This window comes from Bombyx mandarina, chromosome 09 (assembly GCF_030267445.1).
Source record: "Bombyx mandarina strain Sakado chromosome 09, ASM3026744v2".
Lineage (NCBI taxonomy): Eukaryota > Metazoa > Arthropoda > Insecta > Lepidoptera > Bombycidae > Bombyx > Bombyx mandarina.
Window position 1 is genome coordinate 2,206,940 of NC_143216.1, and position 15,642 is coordinate 2,222,581.

Genomic DNA, 15,642 nt, shown 5'->3' on the forward strand with positions numbered 1-15,642 from the left:
TAAAAAAAATTAAATAGAAATAACTTTACAACCAAAATGCAATGAGTAATATCGAAATGCGTCGTACACTTCGTAAATTTTATAGGCATATTAAAATTTCCACTTTAAACCGATACAACCGCGCTCCGATTGGGAGAGTCGAGATAACACGATGCAGCCGCAACTTAGCAAGATCCCATCAATATTCCCGCAACCCCACATTACCGTCTGACATGATGGCATGCCAAATCATCATAATGACTATCCAGCATACCTCGTGGCGACCATAAATCTGAACGTGAGTGCTCTGGAAGGCGTAATTCAGGTGATTAGAGAGTGAGCCTCTTTAGTCTGACTGCTGAGAACGAAAATTATAGGAGCAAACTGAACGCATGAGTGAAGCGGTTTGTCAGTTGGTAGATTGAACGGTTTTTGACGGATCGCCATTAATGCACACCGCTTGTAATTTGTGTAAATACTATGTTCGATGTTTTTCTTCACAAATTGGTTTTTTTTTAGGGGGAATATCTGAAAATGCTTTGGCCTTTTTTGTTGTTGTTAGGCAATCATTGGCTTTATGCATCGGAGCCGAGGGGCATCTACGGTAATAATACCATTATAATGGTATAATTGTCAATTTGCCATTGGATATACAGTCGTTTGTATAGTCAGTAACTTGAAGGGGGTTCACAAAAGACCAATCACTGCTATAAGACTTTTAAGGCGCTATGTAATGACGATTTAAAATCAAATTTGAATAGCTTATGAAACCTAATTTTATCTTGAAAATGGAATATAAAAAAAATTTTTTTTTTTCATTTAATTTTCAATTACTGTAGTGTCGCTGTAAAATATGTTTTAACTGTAAAAGTATTGGGATTGCTTCGATGATGATCATTTTAATAGAATAAATTATTTTTTTATTTTTTATTTATCTATATCTATATTAATATATAAAACTACAGTGTTTTTACGGATGTTCCGTTATAACTACTGTACCATGCATACGATTGACTTGAAACTTGGTATCCATGTAGAAAATACATGTACTTAATGGACAGGCTAATATTTATGTGAGTGTTGGACTCCCTACACCAGTTGCGGGGGCGTTAACGACGAGAATCTTTGTGGGGGTGAGAAATATTTTAATAATGCCAAGCGAAGCGGACGGGTGCAGCTAGTCCCTTATAATTCAAACTATTATTTCACAATTTTTTCATTTAATTACACAATTTGTGACGCACGTCTAGGCAAACTTAAGTGCTAAAGTTTCATTTTGAAATTAAGCTAGATTTGAATTTAACTGAAAACAAACAAGACAATAATTCTGTTACTCTGAATGTCTTTTAACGTAATTTATAACGCTTTACAGTCAGTTATACCGACTTCTGTATCAACAATGCGATAAAATTCAATATGTAAACTGTATTTTTTAATATAATCACGGAATACGTAAAACGTTTTACAGCAACTATAGTTGTTGAGTCGAAACAACTCGTAATTACGGGTTCCAAGGCCCTGCTGTGTTATTACGAGTCCTTCAAACATGTTCTTATTAAACGAGACATTCTATAGACGAGTTATACTATTTTTTTATAGCGTTGAGTAACCAGACACCGACTTGATGCTATTGCTGTGGTCCATTTGATGTTGATCGTTGTATAACTGTTCTATGTGCTGTTAATGATTATTTGAATTCGAATATCCAATTTGCTAATACCCAATAACCAATTTAGAATGCACATCAATTAGTAACCTGTCTAGTGTTTTGTTCGAATTTTGCGATTTGAATTAAAATTACTTTTTTTTATTTTTATTGCTTAGATGGGTGGACGAGCTCACAGCCCACCTGGTGTTAAGTGGTTACTGGAGCCCGTAGACATCCACAACGTAAATGCGCCACTCATCTTGAGATATAAGTTCTAAGGTCTCAAGTATAGTTACAACGGCTGCCCCACCCTTCAAACCGAAACGCATTACTGCTTCACGGCAGAAATAGGCAGGGCGGTGGTGCCCACCCGCGCGGACTCACAAGAGGTCCTTTTTTTTTTTTTTTCTTTTTTTTTTCCTACCTATGCTGATAGCCTTGAGAGGCTATTTCAGCGTACCCTAGCTTGTGTAGGTGAGCTCGCGGGGCTCAAACCGGAGAATTGCTAACACCGCCCTAGCAAGAGCAGTGCTTCGCAGAATCTACCACCGGATCGGAAGCGCGACCCACTGAGAAGATCCGGCGAGAAACTCAGTGGGCTGTGTCTGTGGGTTAATTCGCTCGTCGAGCCCTTCGTCGCAAGCGACGGGTTCGGCGAGGACGGTGACCGGTGCTTGTATTGCCTAAAAGCACCGTTAATGGATCAGGAGGATCCGTGATGACGTGCTTTGGGCGACGTCGACGGTTTACCAAACGGTCTACAGGATCGGGTATGTAGTTTCCGGCGGCCACGACAAGAGGGTTCTCATGTCGTGCCACCTTCTCAAAGTGGCGCAGCGATGCCGACTGTAGATACTTACTGACGGGGTCGAGCTCCAGATCATCGTGGAGGTCCACGTTCCTCTGGAACCATGGTGCTCCGACGGCTATCCTGCAGAATCGGGATTGTATAACCTGAAGGGGTTTCAAGTTGGTGCGGGCCGCGTGAGCGAACACTACGCTTGCATACGTCATGACGGGGCGTATGCAAGTTTTGTAGAGGGTTACCTTGTTACGGAGGGACAGTTTGCTTCGTCTACAAAGCATTGGGTAGAGTCGTCCTAGTATAAACGCGGCGCGATCGCGTACCGTTTTTACGTGGGGACGGAATGTCATCCCTCTGTCGAGGGTGACGCCTAGGTATTTGACCTTCGGGGCCCACGGTATGGGCTGGTCAAAGAGAGTGATGGGGCTAACGGCGGAGGTGTTTACGCGCCTATTGGGGAGTGGGGTGCTCGAAGTGGTATTCGGAGGGCGACCCCTTTTGAATAGCACCGCTGTACTTTTCGTGGGGTTAATGTCTATTCGCCACTTCCGGAACCACTGTCCCATGGTGGTTACTGCGGTCTGGAGTCGCCGATGAAGCAACGACATCTTCCTACACGAGTAGTAGATAGCCGTGTCATCGGCGAAGAGCGCTAGATGGGTCTCCGGAGACCGGGGTATATCGTTGATATACAAACTAAATAGTAACGGGGAGAGTGCGGAGCCTTGCGGGACTCCGGCAGTCAGATGACGGGGACGAGAACGAGTTCCCTCTACTCGATATCGAAACGAACGGTTCGACAAGAAGTCTCGTATGATGAGCACGAGTCTGTCTGGCACTCCCATGTTGTACAGTTTGTAGATCAAACCGTTGTGCCAGACTTTGTCGAACGCCTTCGCTACATCGAAGAAGAGGGCGCCGGTCGGGATTTGTTTACGCCTATTTAGCCCTATTAAGATGTGCTCCGTGAGGCGGTGCACTTGTTGTACGCACGAGTGTTTGGCGCGGAATCCAAACTGCTCGTCTATTAGAATTTTATTCGCGGTAACGAAGTCCCAGAGGCGTTTCCGAAGGAGCCGTTCGTAAATTTTGCCTATCGCTGGGAGGAGACTAATCGGTCGGTAACTAGCGGTTTCATTATTCGGTTTGCCCGGCTTGTGTATACCGATAACGTCCGCTTCTTTCCATACCGCCGGAAAGATGCAGTGCGTCATAGCGGCATTTAAGATGGTAGCCAACATTGTTATCAGTTGGACTGGTAAGAGTTTTAACGCGCGGTTGCGGATGCCGTCGGAGCCGGGTGCCTTCTTAGGTTGAAGGTTTTCTATTACTTCTCTAACTTCGTCAGAGGTAATGGGGGGTAACGCGTCCGAGGGTGGCAGGGAAGCTCTGCGCTCGACCTCCCTGTCGACTGCCTCGGTGTGTTCGGGGTCCGCGTATTGAGTGCTGGTGGTGCACTGCTCTTGCAGTGCATCGGCCAGCAACTCTGCCTTGTCATCGTCATCGAAAGCCGGTGGTTGGCCTGAAGGGCGTACGAGAGGAGGCATAGTAGCGGTAGTTTCGGACTTGAGAGTCCTTGCTAGTCGCCAGTATGCTTGATGAGAGGGCGCGAGTCCTTCTAAGTAGCTATCCCAATTCTCATTTCGGGCGTCGCTTAGGCGAGATTTTACATCCCGCTGTAGACGACGCATCCGAATCCGGTTTGAGTGCGTGGGAAGTTGATCGTAGGCCCGGATTGCCGCGTTTCTAACTCTTAGGAGGTTCCTAAGTTCGGGGGACAGTCTGATGCGGTGAAAGCTATCCTCCACATCGACTTCTTTTGAGGATCTTATGATCGCGGAAGAGATGTGATCCGTGATGATGTTTATGGATTCGACTGTGTCCTCGGGGGATGGAGTTGAATCCGGGCCGCAGGGGAGGATTGGTGGAGCGGCATCGGCTAAGCATTTGCCCAGCTTCTTCCAGTCCACCATGGTCCTCGTAGCTGTGACTGGGTTGTGGGGGCGACCGAGCTGCATAACGACAGGTCGGTGGTCTGAGTCGAGAAGAGGTCCTACCACCAGTAAAACTTCCACTGCTTAATATCGCCTTTATTATTGTCATTATGTTACGTCCAACTTTTCTTAGTCATTATGTTACGTCTAACTTCTACAGTTTATATTACGATATTAAAATCACACGCGATATTTAAAATCATCTTTGAACTGCCGACATTTCTAATGAATTTGACTTAGATTCGATTACAACTGTTTTACTCGTCAAGTTTGTTGTCTTTCAAACTTTTATACCTACCTAACGAATATCCGTTATTTTCAGAAGTCGCGTAATGCGTGACTGAAGGAGACGGAAATTACAATACACGAATACACAGAGGCAAATGGTTGAAGATGAAAATGAAAAACGTGTTTAAAATAAATAAAAAATACACTGTTAACATCAGCCGGGATGAAAAAGAAATTTACGAAGATGATTATATCGTAAAATCCATAGGGGAATACGGTCTCTTTCAGATATCTGTATGTACTATTGTCACCATGACAAGATTCATTGGCATATGGAATTGTCTATCAGTACTATTCCTGATTCCGTCGCAAAGCTTTAGATGTGTTCGTTTTAAAGAGAACGGGATTATACACCCTGAAAACTTCACATGCTATTCAGATTGTATCGAATATGAATATTCTCAAGACATATTTGAAGAAACAGTCATATCTAAGTTCAATTTGATTTGTGACAGAGCTTGGCTAGCGAATTTTACACAGACTGCTTTAATGTTTGGTGTTTTGGCGGGAATATCTACGTTTTGCTGGATGTCTGACAGGTTAGGTTGTGGATAATGATGATCGCAATATATTATAATTTTATTTTATTCCTGATAGTCCAAGAAATTGTCATGTGGCCCAAATGATACAATAGTGTATTCATATCGATCGATGTGACTATGCCGATATTTCAAATCCTGAAAACAGGTAGCAGGTTAATGAAATGCTTACTTCACATATTATTATGTTCACGGATTATTTCCACTTCAAGAGAATAACATTGTGTAATATAATTTAAAACACGAAACTAATTTAATTTGCGTAATTACTAATGGTATGGCATCTTGTGAACCATGTGAGTAGGTACCACCACCGTACTTGTTTCTGCCGTGAAGCAGTAATGGTTTTCAATTTGAAGAGTCTGCAGCCCTTTTCGTTCTATAGAACTGTAACTTTGACCTCATGTTTCTATGTGGGTGCGGATATCACGTGCTAATTTTAATAGGCTCCAGTAATCTCTTAGCCACCAGGATCGCCATATGCCCATTCATCTACCCAAGTCTATCCAATTAAAAACGTTGCTAATGAAAAGTTACACAAATGAGTAAAATTCAGATCCAGCAGGAAAAATAAATTTTTAACATTTGTGTTTCTTGTAATGTAGTATTAAATATCTGTTGTTATTTTTTTAATATGGCTTCGGATAGGAAGGCCTCAAATAAAATGAAGTATTTACTTGTGGAAGAAAAGAGCTGAAAACTATTTGGTGCATTATTTCCAACTATACTAAATTCACTGTGAGATTCCAATCTCGATGATAATGGTTCAGTGTTTAAGTGTCAATCATTGTATAGTCTACATTATTTTGTAAGAAACTACTCAATGGAGCTGATTAATTCATATGAATCTTTCATTTTCAGATTTGGACGTGGGAAAGTAATTTTTTTAGCAGGGCTAACAAACATAGCCTTTATGATCGCTATTATATTTTCAACAAATTATTTTATGTTTCTTTGCTTTCGATTTTGCATCGGCGTCGGTTCAGGTGGCATCTTGGGTTTGACGTCGATAATAATAGCGGAAACCGTAGGAGCGAGCTATAGGGAGATGGGAGTCAGCTTGGGATTAGTACCGGATGGCTTCGCTCAAGCATCATTGGCTGCGTTTGCATATTATTCCTCTACTTGGAAAATGTATCTATTTGGATTCACAGTTGTTAGCATTTTGATAGTGGTACTGCTGTTCTTCGTACCCGAATCACCGAGGTGGTTGGTGGCTAATGGAAAATCCGATGCAGCCATTGAGGTGTTGACAAAAGCTGCAAAAATGTAAGTAAAATTCAATTTAATTTTGTAATATTTGATTCGTAATTATTTGTGTTGGTAATTATTACACCAACACATTATTTGATCGTGGCTTTTTCTCAAGATGCTTGGATTTCGGAGTCGTGTGTAAGATTAGGAGCATTGAAGAATTAGAATCAGAATAGTTCATTGGAATTTTAAACTGTAACAACTTCCATTTCTCTGACAAAAATAATATATTTATAGCTTTATAGCTTTGACTGTATAAGATCATATCGGGATGGTGATGATGGTGGTAGTCACTATTCATGAAAATTAGTAATGCCAAAAGAAGGGATTAAAGTGCTCAGGAAATATTCTAGAGGGAATGTTAAGGGCCAAGTGGTACATGACATAAAATAGTTTTCAAGATTCCAAGTACTAGTGATGAATTAGCTATAATAATATGCCAAGCACTTGTGATCTAATTTAATGTCTGCAGAATAGCTATTTAAAAGGCAAGGCAGTAGTTGCAAAGTTGAACTTCATCTTAATGTCGTGAATAAACAAATATGTGTTAAGTTTACACGCTGCAAACGGTAAACTTTCAGAGACTGGCTGTCTCATTTTCACGCAAGATAATTTTATGTTCACGCGTTCCGTTTCTACATATTAGTGTAATGTTGCTCTTTTTATTTTATCGGCCTCTAAATCACAGCGGTGCTAAAAAATTTGTGACCTTAAATCGAGAGAGAAAAGATGGTCGAGGCAGACGCTAACCCAATTTTGATACAAAAAAAATTTCAAAATCGAACTACCCAACCGAAATACGATGATATTGCTTTCAGAAACAAACGGAGTCCAACGGAAATCGAAAATATTGTTACACAACGCATTTCTGAAATAAAAATCAATGAAAGCGATGCACAATATAATACGTACTTCGATTTGTTCAGAACCAAAGAACTAGCCGTGATCACAGTGTCTTCAATTATTACGCTGTTTGTGTCGGGGATTTCGTTTTTTGGAATCAATGAGTACGTTTCGCGTCTTGGTTCCAGTTTGAATATTTATTTAATTGTGATGATTATGGGATTGGGAGTGGTAAGATTTATTTTTTATTTATTTTCAAACTTATGACCGACCTTGTGTTAAATGTATACCGGAGTCTATGGACATACCGTCAACCATATTTAGACTTGAGGTGGTAATACTAAATTGGTATTTGGACTTTTTGTCCGCGTATAGCTGTAACAAATACAAAGCAGTTAAGACTTAAAGCCCAGCTCATAAAATGGGCGGAGGTAATCACGTCTCTGCTAACTACTAAGCACAATGGAAATACTATGGGAAACTTATTTACCAAAAAATAAATAACTAGAATAGTTTGAGAAGGAAACTAATTCATAGATATCTATAATTTTCAGATACCAACAGTTCCAATGTCAATGGTGATAACCAAAACGTGCAATAGAAGATCTTCGTCCACAATCTCTTTGCTTATTATCGCTATAACAATGGGCCTTCTAATATTCGTGCCAGCCGACACTTGGTACTCAATCTTGCTCGGAGTTATAGCAGTTGCTGCGTCGTGTGTTACATCCTCCATCCAATTTACCTTCGTTACAGAACTGTATCCAACATCTATGAGAAGTATGGGTTTCGGTTTGAGCACAGGGGGGACGAAGTTGGGGGCCATGATGGCGCCTTTTGTGGCGAGCTCTAAGCCTTTTTGGGTGGCCCCGTTGATCTTCTGTATCCTACCCATCATAGCCATTGTATTCACATTGATATTACCCGAGACCAAGGGCAAGAAATTGAAGGACACTTTAAAGGAGTGAAATTATATTTATTTTGTTTACGATATTTCGGTTTTTTTTATTGCTTAGGTACGTGGACGAACTCAGAGCCTACCTGGTGTTGAGTGGTTACTGGAGTCCATAGACATTTACAACATAAATGCGCCACCCACCTTAAGATATAAGTTCTAAGGTCTCAAGTATAGTTACAACGGCTGCCCCACCCTCAAATCGAAACTACTGCTTCACGGCAGAAATAGGCAGGGTGGAGGTACCTACCCGCGCGGACTAACAATAGGTCCTACTACCAGTAATTACGCAAATTATAATTTTGCGGGTTTGATTTTTATTACACGATGTTATTCCTTCACCGTGGAAGTCAATCGTGAACATTTGTTGAGTGCGATTATGCACAATTTGAACTTATCACACAATTCCAAAATGAAAATATCTTTTTTTCATCTGACAATAATAAACATTTTCATCAGACACGAAACGGATGTTGAAAATTTATCCAATCCCGTTGACATGGATTTATATTGCAATGACTTATCTTCCATCCCACCCATGCTTCGTCATTTCATTTCTAGTTTGCCGCTGCACTAGCTTGTCCATAATTTGAAGCAGGATTTCCGAAAAAAATATAATAAAATATAAAAATTGCTACAATATAGTGTATATAAATTATGAGCACGCACATACCTTTTTGTAGCTACCTCTTCAGTGATTACTTGTTAATTTATCTTTGGTCATTAAAATCTAGTTATGTGTACATAATGCTGTCACAGTTTTAACGGGGATGACCTTTGGAGTTTACTTCTTTACTTTTTTACTTACTTACTCTACTACTTACTCTTACTCTTACTCTTACTCTTACTTACTCTACTCTACTTTACTTACTCTTTACTAGTTTACCTACTTCTTTACTTTATATTATATAAGTGTATATTGTATGCAGATATTCAGCTAGTGAAAAAATAATTATCTGATGCAAATTACTTCGCGAAAACGATCACTTTGAGACTAATTGGACCACACTTGTGTGACTGTTTTGTTAGCCTCTGAAAAATACAAGATGAAACCAAAGAGCAAGCCTAACATTTAACGGTAGGTTGCGGCTTGGCTCTGCCCTGGTATTGCTGAAGTCTATGGGTGACGGTAACCACTCACCATTAGGTTGGCCGTATGCTCGTCTGTCTACAAAGGCAATTAAAAAAAAATTCACAATTGTTTTTCTATTTTTCTGTCCAGTAGATATTCTTAAAACCAATTACTATTTTCGACCTTATTTACTTAAGTGAAATACTTTATAGGGTAAACACAGTTTTTATAATCCGTTGAGACTAACATCATCAGCCTGTATCTCTCCACTGCTGGATGTAGGTCTCTCCCATAGTCCGCCACAATGAACGATCCTTCGCCTTCCGCATCCAATCTTTCCCAGCATATCGCTGCAAGTCATCAGTCTAATGGACAAGGAGACGCCTAACGCTCCGCTTACTGGTACGAGGTCTCCAGTCCAGAACACATCTGCTCCATCGGCCATCGATTCTACGAATTCGGGAGCATATAGCATCGGTTCTGCGTTGAGACTATAATAGGTTTTTATTAACCTTGAGACTAATCCATCTGGTATTAATAGCAACTACCTACATATGCATATGTTGCATCTTCAGTGAGCAGTAAGCCATCTTGTTGACTACCTGAAGTTATACTAAGATCCTAACAAAAAGCTTGAATTTTATGCGGAAGTAAATTACAGGCAAGGGCCTGGTTGTCCGTTTAAAAATTTAAATGAATGCGATTATTCTATTGTGACTTATGAGCACTTATTTGAAATTGTTGAAAGCTCTTAAGTGTTTTTAGAAATTCCCAGAATCTTTTTAGTGCCTGTTTTTGATTCGAATTTATCTTGGCGGACTGTTTAATCTGTTTTCCACTTTCAAATAAGTGTTCTTAAGTCACAATAGAATAATCGCATTCATTTAATTTGTAGATTCACATGCGTCGTTTATAAATTTTGACGTTTAATGCCAAACGGTAGGCAGTGACTTGGCTCTGCCCCTGGCATTTTTGACGTCCATGGGCGACGGTAACCACTCACCACTCAATCAGGTGGGCCGTATGCTTGTCTGCCCTTAAGGGCAATAAAAAAAATTCAATTTTTTTTTGTTGACCTTGTAGGCAGACGATGTCAGGGGTAGAGTCAAGCCGCTGCCTACCAAAATTCTTCATACACTATACCGATAAATTATCGGACATTAATTTGATTTACATGACAAACATTTCTCAATGAACATCACAAGAACAACATTGATAATGATTCGAACCTATGAATAATCACTAGCTATTTTGCATTATCAACTATGCTTGACCTAAATCTGTTTATCTTTTCTTATGATTTATTGCAAGTGTCAAATGTCGGGTTGATAATGAAATCTGCCCTTTGCCTGCTTAATAACAGTGTTGACAAGTTAATAGTGGGTTTGATTGGGGGTTTTAAGGTTACTCTAACATCCGATTGAGAAATACAGATAGATTGTTTCGACACAAAATAAAACAGTAGATAATGAGAGAATATGTGAGCTTTAAAGAGCATTTCAGAGATAAATTTGCATATAAGTACATAGTTTATAGTAAAAGTTTCTTTTGCTATTGGTGCTTGAAAAGAAAAAAAAATGGAAAAGGAATATTCTGTTATGGTATTATCGGGGGAAAATCCGGCATTATCCTTACGAAAATTCGACGCCTGGTTATTCACCAGGCCAATTGAAATAAACCGGATGTAATTGCGATCGTTGTAAATTTACATGTCCATCGTTTGAGCGGATCAAAAGTGCCGTCGCCCGTTCGACAATGTGATAAATGGCCTCCTCCCGAAGTGCGGTCCGCGACCCTGTAATACCAAACGAGATAATTTACGATATTAACTTATCAAAGCTGTTGTTTTTTGGTAGCATTAAAGAGGGCTCAGCGTTTGTGGAACCGCCAATGGAAATGATCTAGACGGATGTTACTGATTCACGAATCATCAGTATAGTTTTGAACTGGTCTTGTAATGTAAGAAGTACTCAACAAATGTTCACGATTGACTTCCACGGTGAAGGAATAACATCGTGTAATAAAAATCAAACCCGCAAAATTATAATTTGCGTAATTACTGGTGGTAGGACCTCTTGTGAGTCCGCGCGGGAAGGTACCACCACCCCGCCTATTTCTGCCGTGAAGCAGTAATACGTTTCGGTTTGAAGGGTTGGGCAGCCGTTGTAACTATAGACCTTAGAACTTATATCTCAAGGTGGGTGGCGCATTAACGTTGTAGATGTATATGGGCTCTAGTCACCACTTAACACCAGGTGGGCTGTGAGCTCGTCCATCCATCTAAGCAAAAAAAAAGATGGTTGATATACTCTCATTCTGCTTCTCCACTACGATTGTATCGTGTTCAATCTCGGTGCAGTCACGAATATCCATGTACATGAATTTATCATATCGAGAGAACAAAGCGGAATTGTCTTGAAAAACCCAACTTTAGATAACAGCCATAAAACTATTTGCTCCTAGTTAGGTCTTGAAGCCCGCATTAGTACCGCAAACGCCTGGTTCGTCGAATTTATTTCTATATATTTTTCTCTTTAGTATCGGAGCGATGTTATTATACTAAAGGTCATTCAATTGAAATTTTGAACTCTTATCTCGAACTATTTGGTTATAATCACAACATAGTGTTTTTAACTTCACTAGACACTATACGAGTTAGAGCTCATATGGCAACTGGACCAAAGAGAAACCCCGTTTTTTAAATTTCATTAATCTATATCAGGGATTCCCAAACTTATTTTGTCTACTGCCCAATTTGGGATAAATTATTTTGTAACGTCCCCATTTTTTCACCTACTTAAAAACCACTATAGTGAGAGCTCAGTCGGTGTCTAAGAGTCCTCCTAGATGAAATTACAAATTGCCTCCCAAGCCTCTACCCAACGCCCCCGTTTTTTTTTCGCCCACAAGGGGACGTTATCGCCCACTTTGGGAAAGGCTGATCTATATGAATATTTCCAGAAAATATCGCTTTACGATTTTTTTTAATACTGCTACGATTTGATGATTTCCCAATATAACATATTTTGATGTAATAAAGCAATAAATCATGATCGTGACGCAGTTGAGGCTGAACCAATAATTTGTAAGAGTGGCTTGTTATTTGAAGCGATTATTATGTGTGCCGTAGCGCAGACTCGAATATTGCTATGCACAAACTAAAAGTATGAATTGGAACTGTAAAAATATAAATTTTTAGTATTAACTAGTTTCAGTACTTTCTTTACTACAATATAATCAAATCATTTGATCAAATGGCTCATGTCCTAGCTCAGTGTAATGTACACTATCTTTTGACTTAAGAAAAATAACAAAAGACCGAATGATGCCAAATATACCAGGTCTCGAATTCCGCAGGTGGTTCCCATTTTTTTTATGTGGGAAACGTGTGGATTATTATGAGGCCAGTTAGGTACATACGTACCACAATACTACGTATACCTCTCAGATTTAAAAGGGCATCTCTTACCCTCGTATCTCAAGTTGATTAAGGTATTCAAATTGCCATTATTATAGTCCCCGATAATCGACCAATTTGAATGTGTCTGCCCGCTTTAAATGATAAAGAGTTAATTTCAGACAAGAGTTCTTCAAGTCTTGACACTTCCCGCCTCTGCTAAAAGTTTTCCAGTAATCAGTTTTTAGTAGTCATCGTGGCCTAAAGGATAAGACGTCCGGTGCATTCGTGAAGCGATGCGCCGGTGTTCGAATCTCAGGCGGGCACCAATTTTTCTAATGAAATACATACTCAACAAATGTTCACGATTGACTTCCACGGTGAAGGAATAACATCGTGTAATGAAAATCAAACCCGCAAAATTATAATTTGTGTAATTATTGGTGGTAGGACCACTTGTGAATCCGCGTGGGTAGGTACCAGCACCCCGGCTATTTCTGCCGTGAAGCAGCAATGCGTTTCGGCTTGAAGGGTGGGGCAGCCGTTGTAACTATGCTGAGACCTTAGAACTTATATCTCAAGGTGTTTGGCGCATTTACGTTGTAGATATCTATGGGCTCCAGTAACCACTTAGCGCCAGGTGGGCTGTGAGATCGTCCACCCATCTAAGCAAAAAAATAATAATCATAAACAGTGTTATTGGCCGCTTACCTTTCGTTCATAATATTATGCTAAACTAATTGTCAGCAGACACACGTCTTCATTACAATGCGTTCCCTTGACGTGACGATTTAGCCCTTCCGCTTGTGGGTGGTCCTCGTTACGTTGTGCGGATATACAGAGATTATATTCGCCACCGACGAATACTGCCCAGATAGCTACATCCTTTGGAAAATAACGTTCATGCTGTCGTTTTTATGAGTCTTTTATTGCACAGTTTAGTCTAGAACATTCTTAATTTGTATCCAATAGACATAGTTCTTAATGTCGCTACCACAAAACTATATCAAGCCGTTTTCAATACTTTATGATAGTAAGACGTATTGTAAATCTCCACGGATAGGTACTACTATCCTGCCTGTTTCCTATCACTCGTATTTCTTCTTCTTTTGTGTTATCTATATATTAATACGTAAAGCAAAAACTTTGTACCCCTTTTTACGGAAATTGCGCGGACGGAGGAGAATGAAATTCTCTACACTTATAGAGAATATAGAGAAGCAGTGCAGAATGATATATTTTTTTTAAATTATGCATGAAAAATACATTACATCAATAAAAAAACTTTACACAACTACCATGTATTTGACACATCACATACATGTAAATATACTCTGTTTATTTTCAATAGTCAACCTTCTCTATTTGTTTAAAGTCTGTGTCAAATTGAGAATATATCTATATATATAAAAATGAAACCCGTTTTCCGTTGTCACGACATAACATGAAAGCGGCTTGACCGATTTGGCTAATTTTGGTCTTGAATTATTTGTGGAAGTCCAGAGAAGGTTTAAAAGGTATAAAAATATGAAAATTCTCGGAATTAAATAAAAATAACCAATTTTGTTTTCCCTTTGACGTGTCCCCCGTCGGACGGATTCCTTTTGTTTGTTTTAAGTTTATTCTATATAAAAGTTTAGGTATTTTATTTATCGATTGAGGCACTACGAAGTCTGCCGGGTCAGCTAGTTAATAATTATAATAAATTTTATTTCAGAATTAAATTCCATAATAATTAATATTGTTTGTCTTTAATATAGTCTAATTTATAGTCTAATTTTGGCAAAATCTTTGGTTATATTATATAAGTATAATAGTGTTTGACAATAGAACCATAATAATGTTTAAACTTATAATTTTAATTAAATAAAGTCGAATTCCGGCTACTGCAGGACCACTAGGTTATTATAATATTATGCCTTTTACATTAAATCTTGATATACTTTCTATATTAAAGGATTTTTTCAAATTGATGTTGTTATTGACACTAGCTTACTGGTGGTACGATGTCTTGTGAGTCCGCACGGGCAGGTACCACCAACCTGCCTATTGCCGCAGTGAAGCAATATTGTGTTTCGGTTTGAAGAGTAGGGCAGACGTTGCACTACTGTAAACTGATACTTGGAACTAATCTCTCAAGATGGGCGACGGCATTGACGAGGTTGATGTCTATGGGCTCCGTAACCCCTTAACGGCACATGGGCCGTAATGTCGTCCGCACATCTAAGCAATAAAAACAAAAGATGTATACTAGTTCATTTTCGGTGACCACAAAGACTGTAAAATCTTCGAAACAGACCTTCTGAAATTAAAGAAGAACAAAACATAGAACGATCCTTAATAATGTCTCGTCTATACTAATATATAAATCTTTTTTTTTTTTTTTTGCTTATATTGGTGGACGAGCTCACAGCCCACCTGGTGTTAAGTGGTTACTGGAGCCCATAGACATCTACAACGTAAATGCACCACCCACCTTGAGAATAAGTTCTAAGGTCTCCAGTATGCCCCGCCCTTCAAACCGAAACGCTTTACTGCTTCACGGCGGAAATAGGCGGGGTGGTGGTACCTACCTACCTACCCGTGCGGACTCACAAGAGGTCCTACCACCAGTAAAAAAGTTTACGGATGTTCCGTTTTAACTACTGACCCACGCATTCGATTGACTTGAAACTTGGTATCCATGTAGAAAATACATGTACTTAATGGATAGGCTAATATTTATATGAGTGTTGGACTCCCTAATAATAATGACAATAAATAATAATGCGTATTTTAAATGCGCAGAGAAGCGGGCGAGTACGGCTAGTTAAATCTAAGAATAGTCGAATGGAAGTGGTCAATTATAATCTCGTAATTAATAAACAA

The 15,642-nt window shown here is 39.5% G+C and overlaps 1 protein-coding gene across 1 annotated transcript; it reads left to right on the top strand.

The window, feature by feature from the left end:
* The first annotated feature begins 4,646 nt into the window (after window positions 1-4,646).
* LOC114240755 (organic cation transporter protein) lies at window positions 4,647-8,318 on the top strand. The gene is made up of 4 exons (XM_028171405.2): window positions 4,647-5,253; window positions 6,115-6,522; window positions 7,326-7,581; window positions 7,905-8,318. The coding sequence occupies exons 1-4, from the start codon at window positions 4,820-4,822 to the stop codon at window positions 8,316-8,318; spliced, it is 1,512 nt and encodes a 503-aa protein (XP_028027206.2). The 5' UTR covers window positions 4,647-4,819.
* Window positions 8,319-15,642: the final 7,324 nt, after the last annotated feature.

Excerpts from the sequence above, each read along its gene's own strand:
- LOC114240755 (XM_028171405.2), top strand. The coding sequence starts at position 4,820 with ATGAAAATGAAAAACGTGTTTAAAATAAATAAAAAATACACTGTTAAC. Across the intron at positions 5,254-6,114 it reads TTTTGCTGGATGTCTGACAG|ATTTGGACGTGGGAAAGTAA; the intron begins GTTAGGTTGTGG and ends TTTCATTTTCAG. Across the intron at positions 6,523-7,325 it reads TTGACAAAAGCTGCAAAAAT|AAACAAACGGAGTCCAACGG; the intron begins GTAAGTAAAATT and ends TATTGCTTTCAG.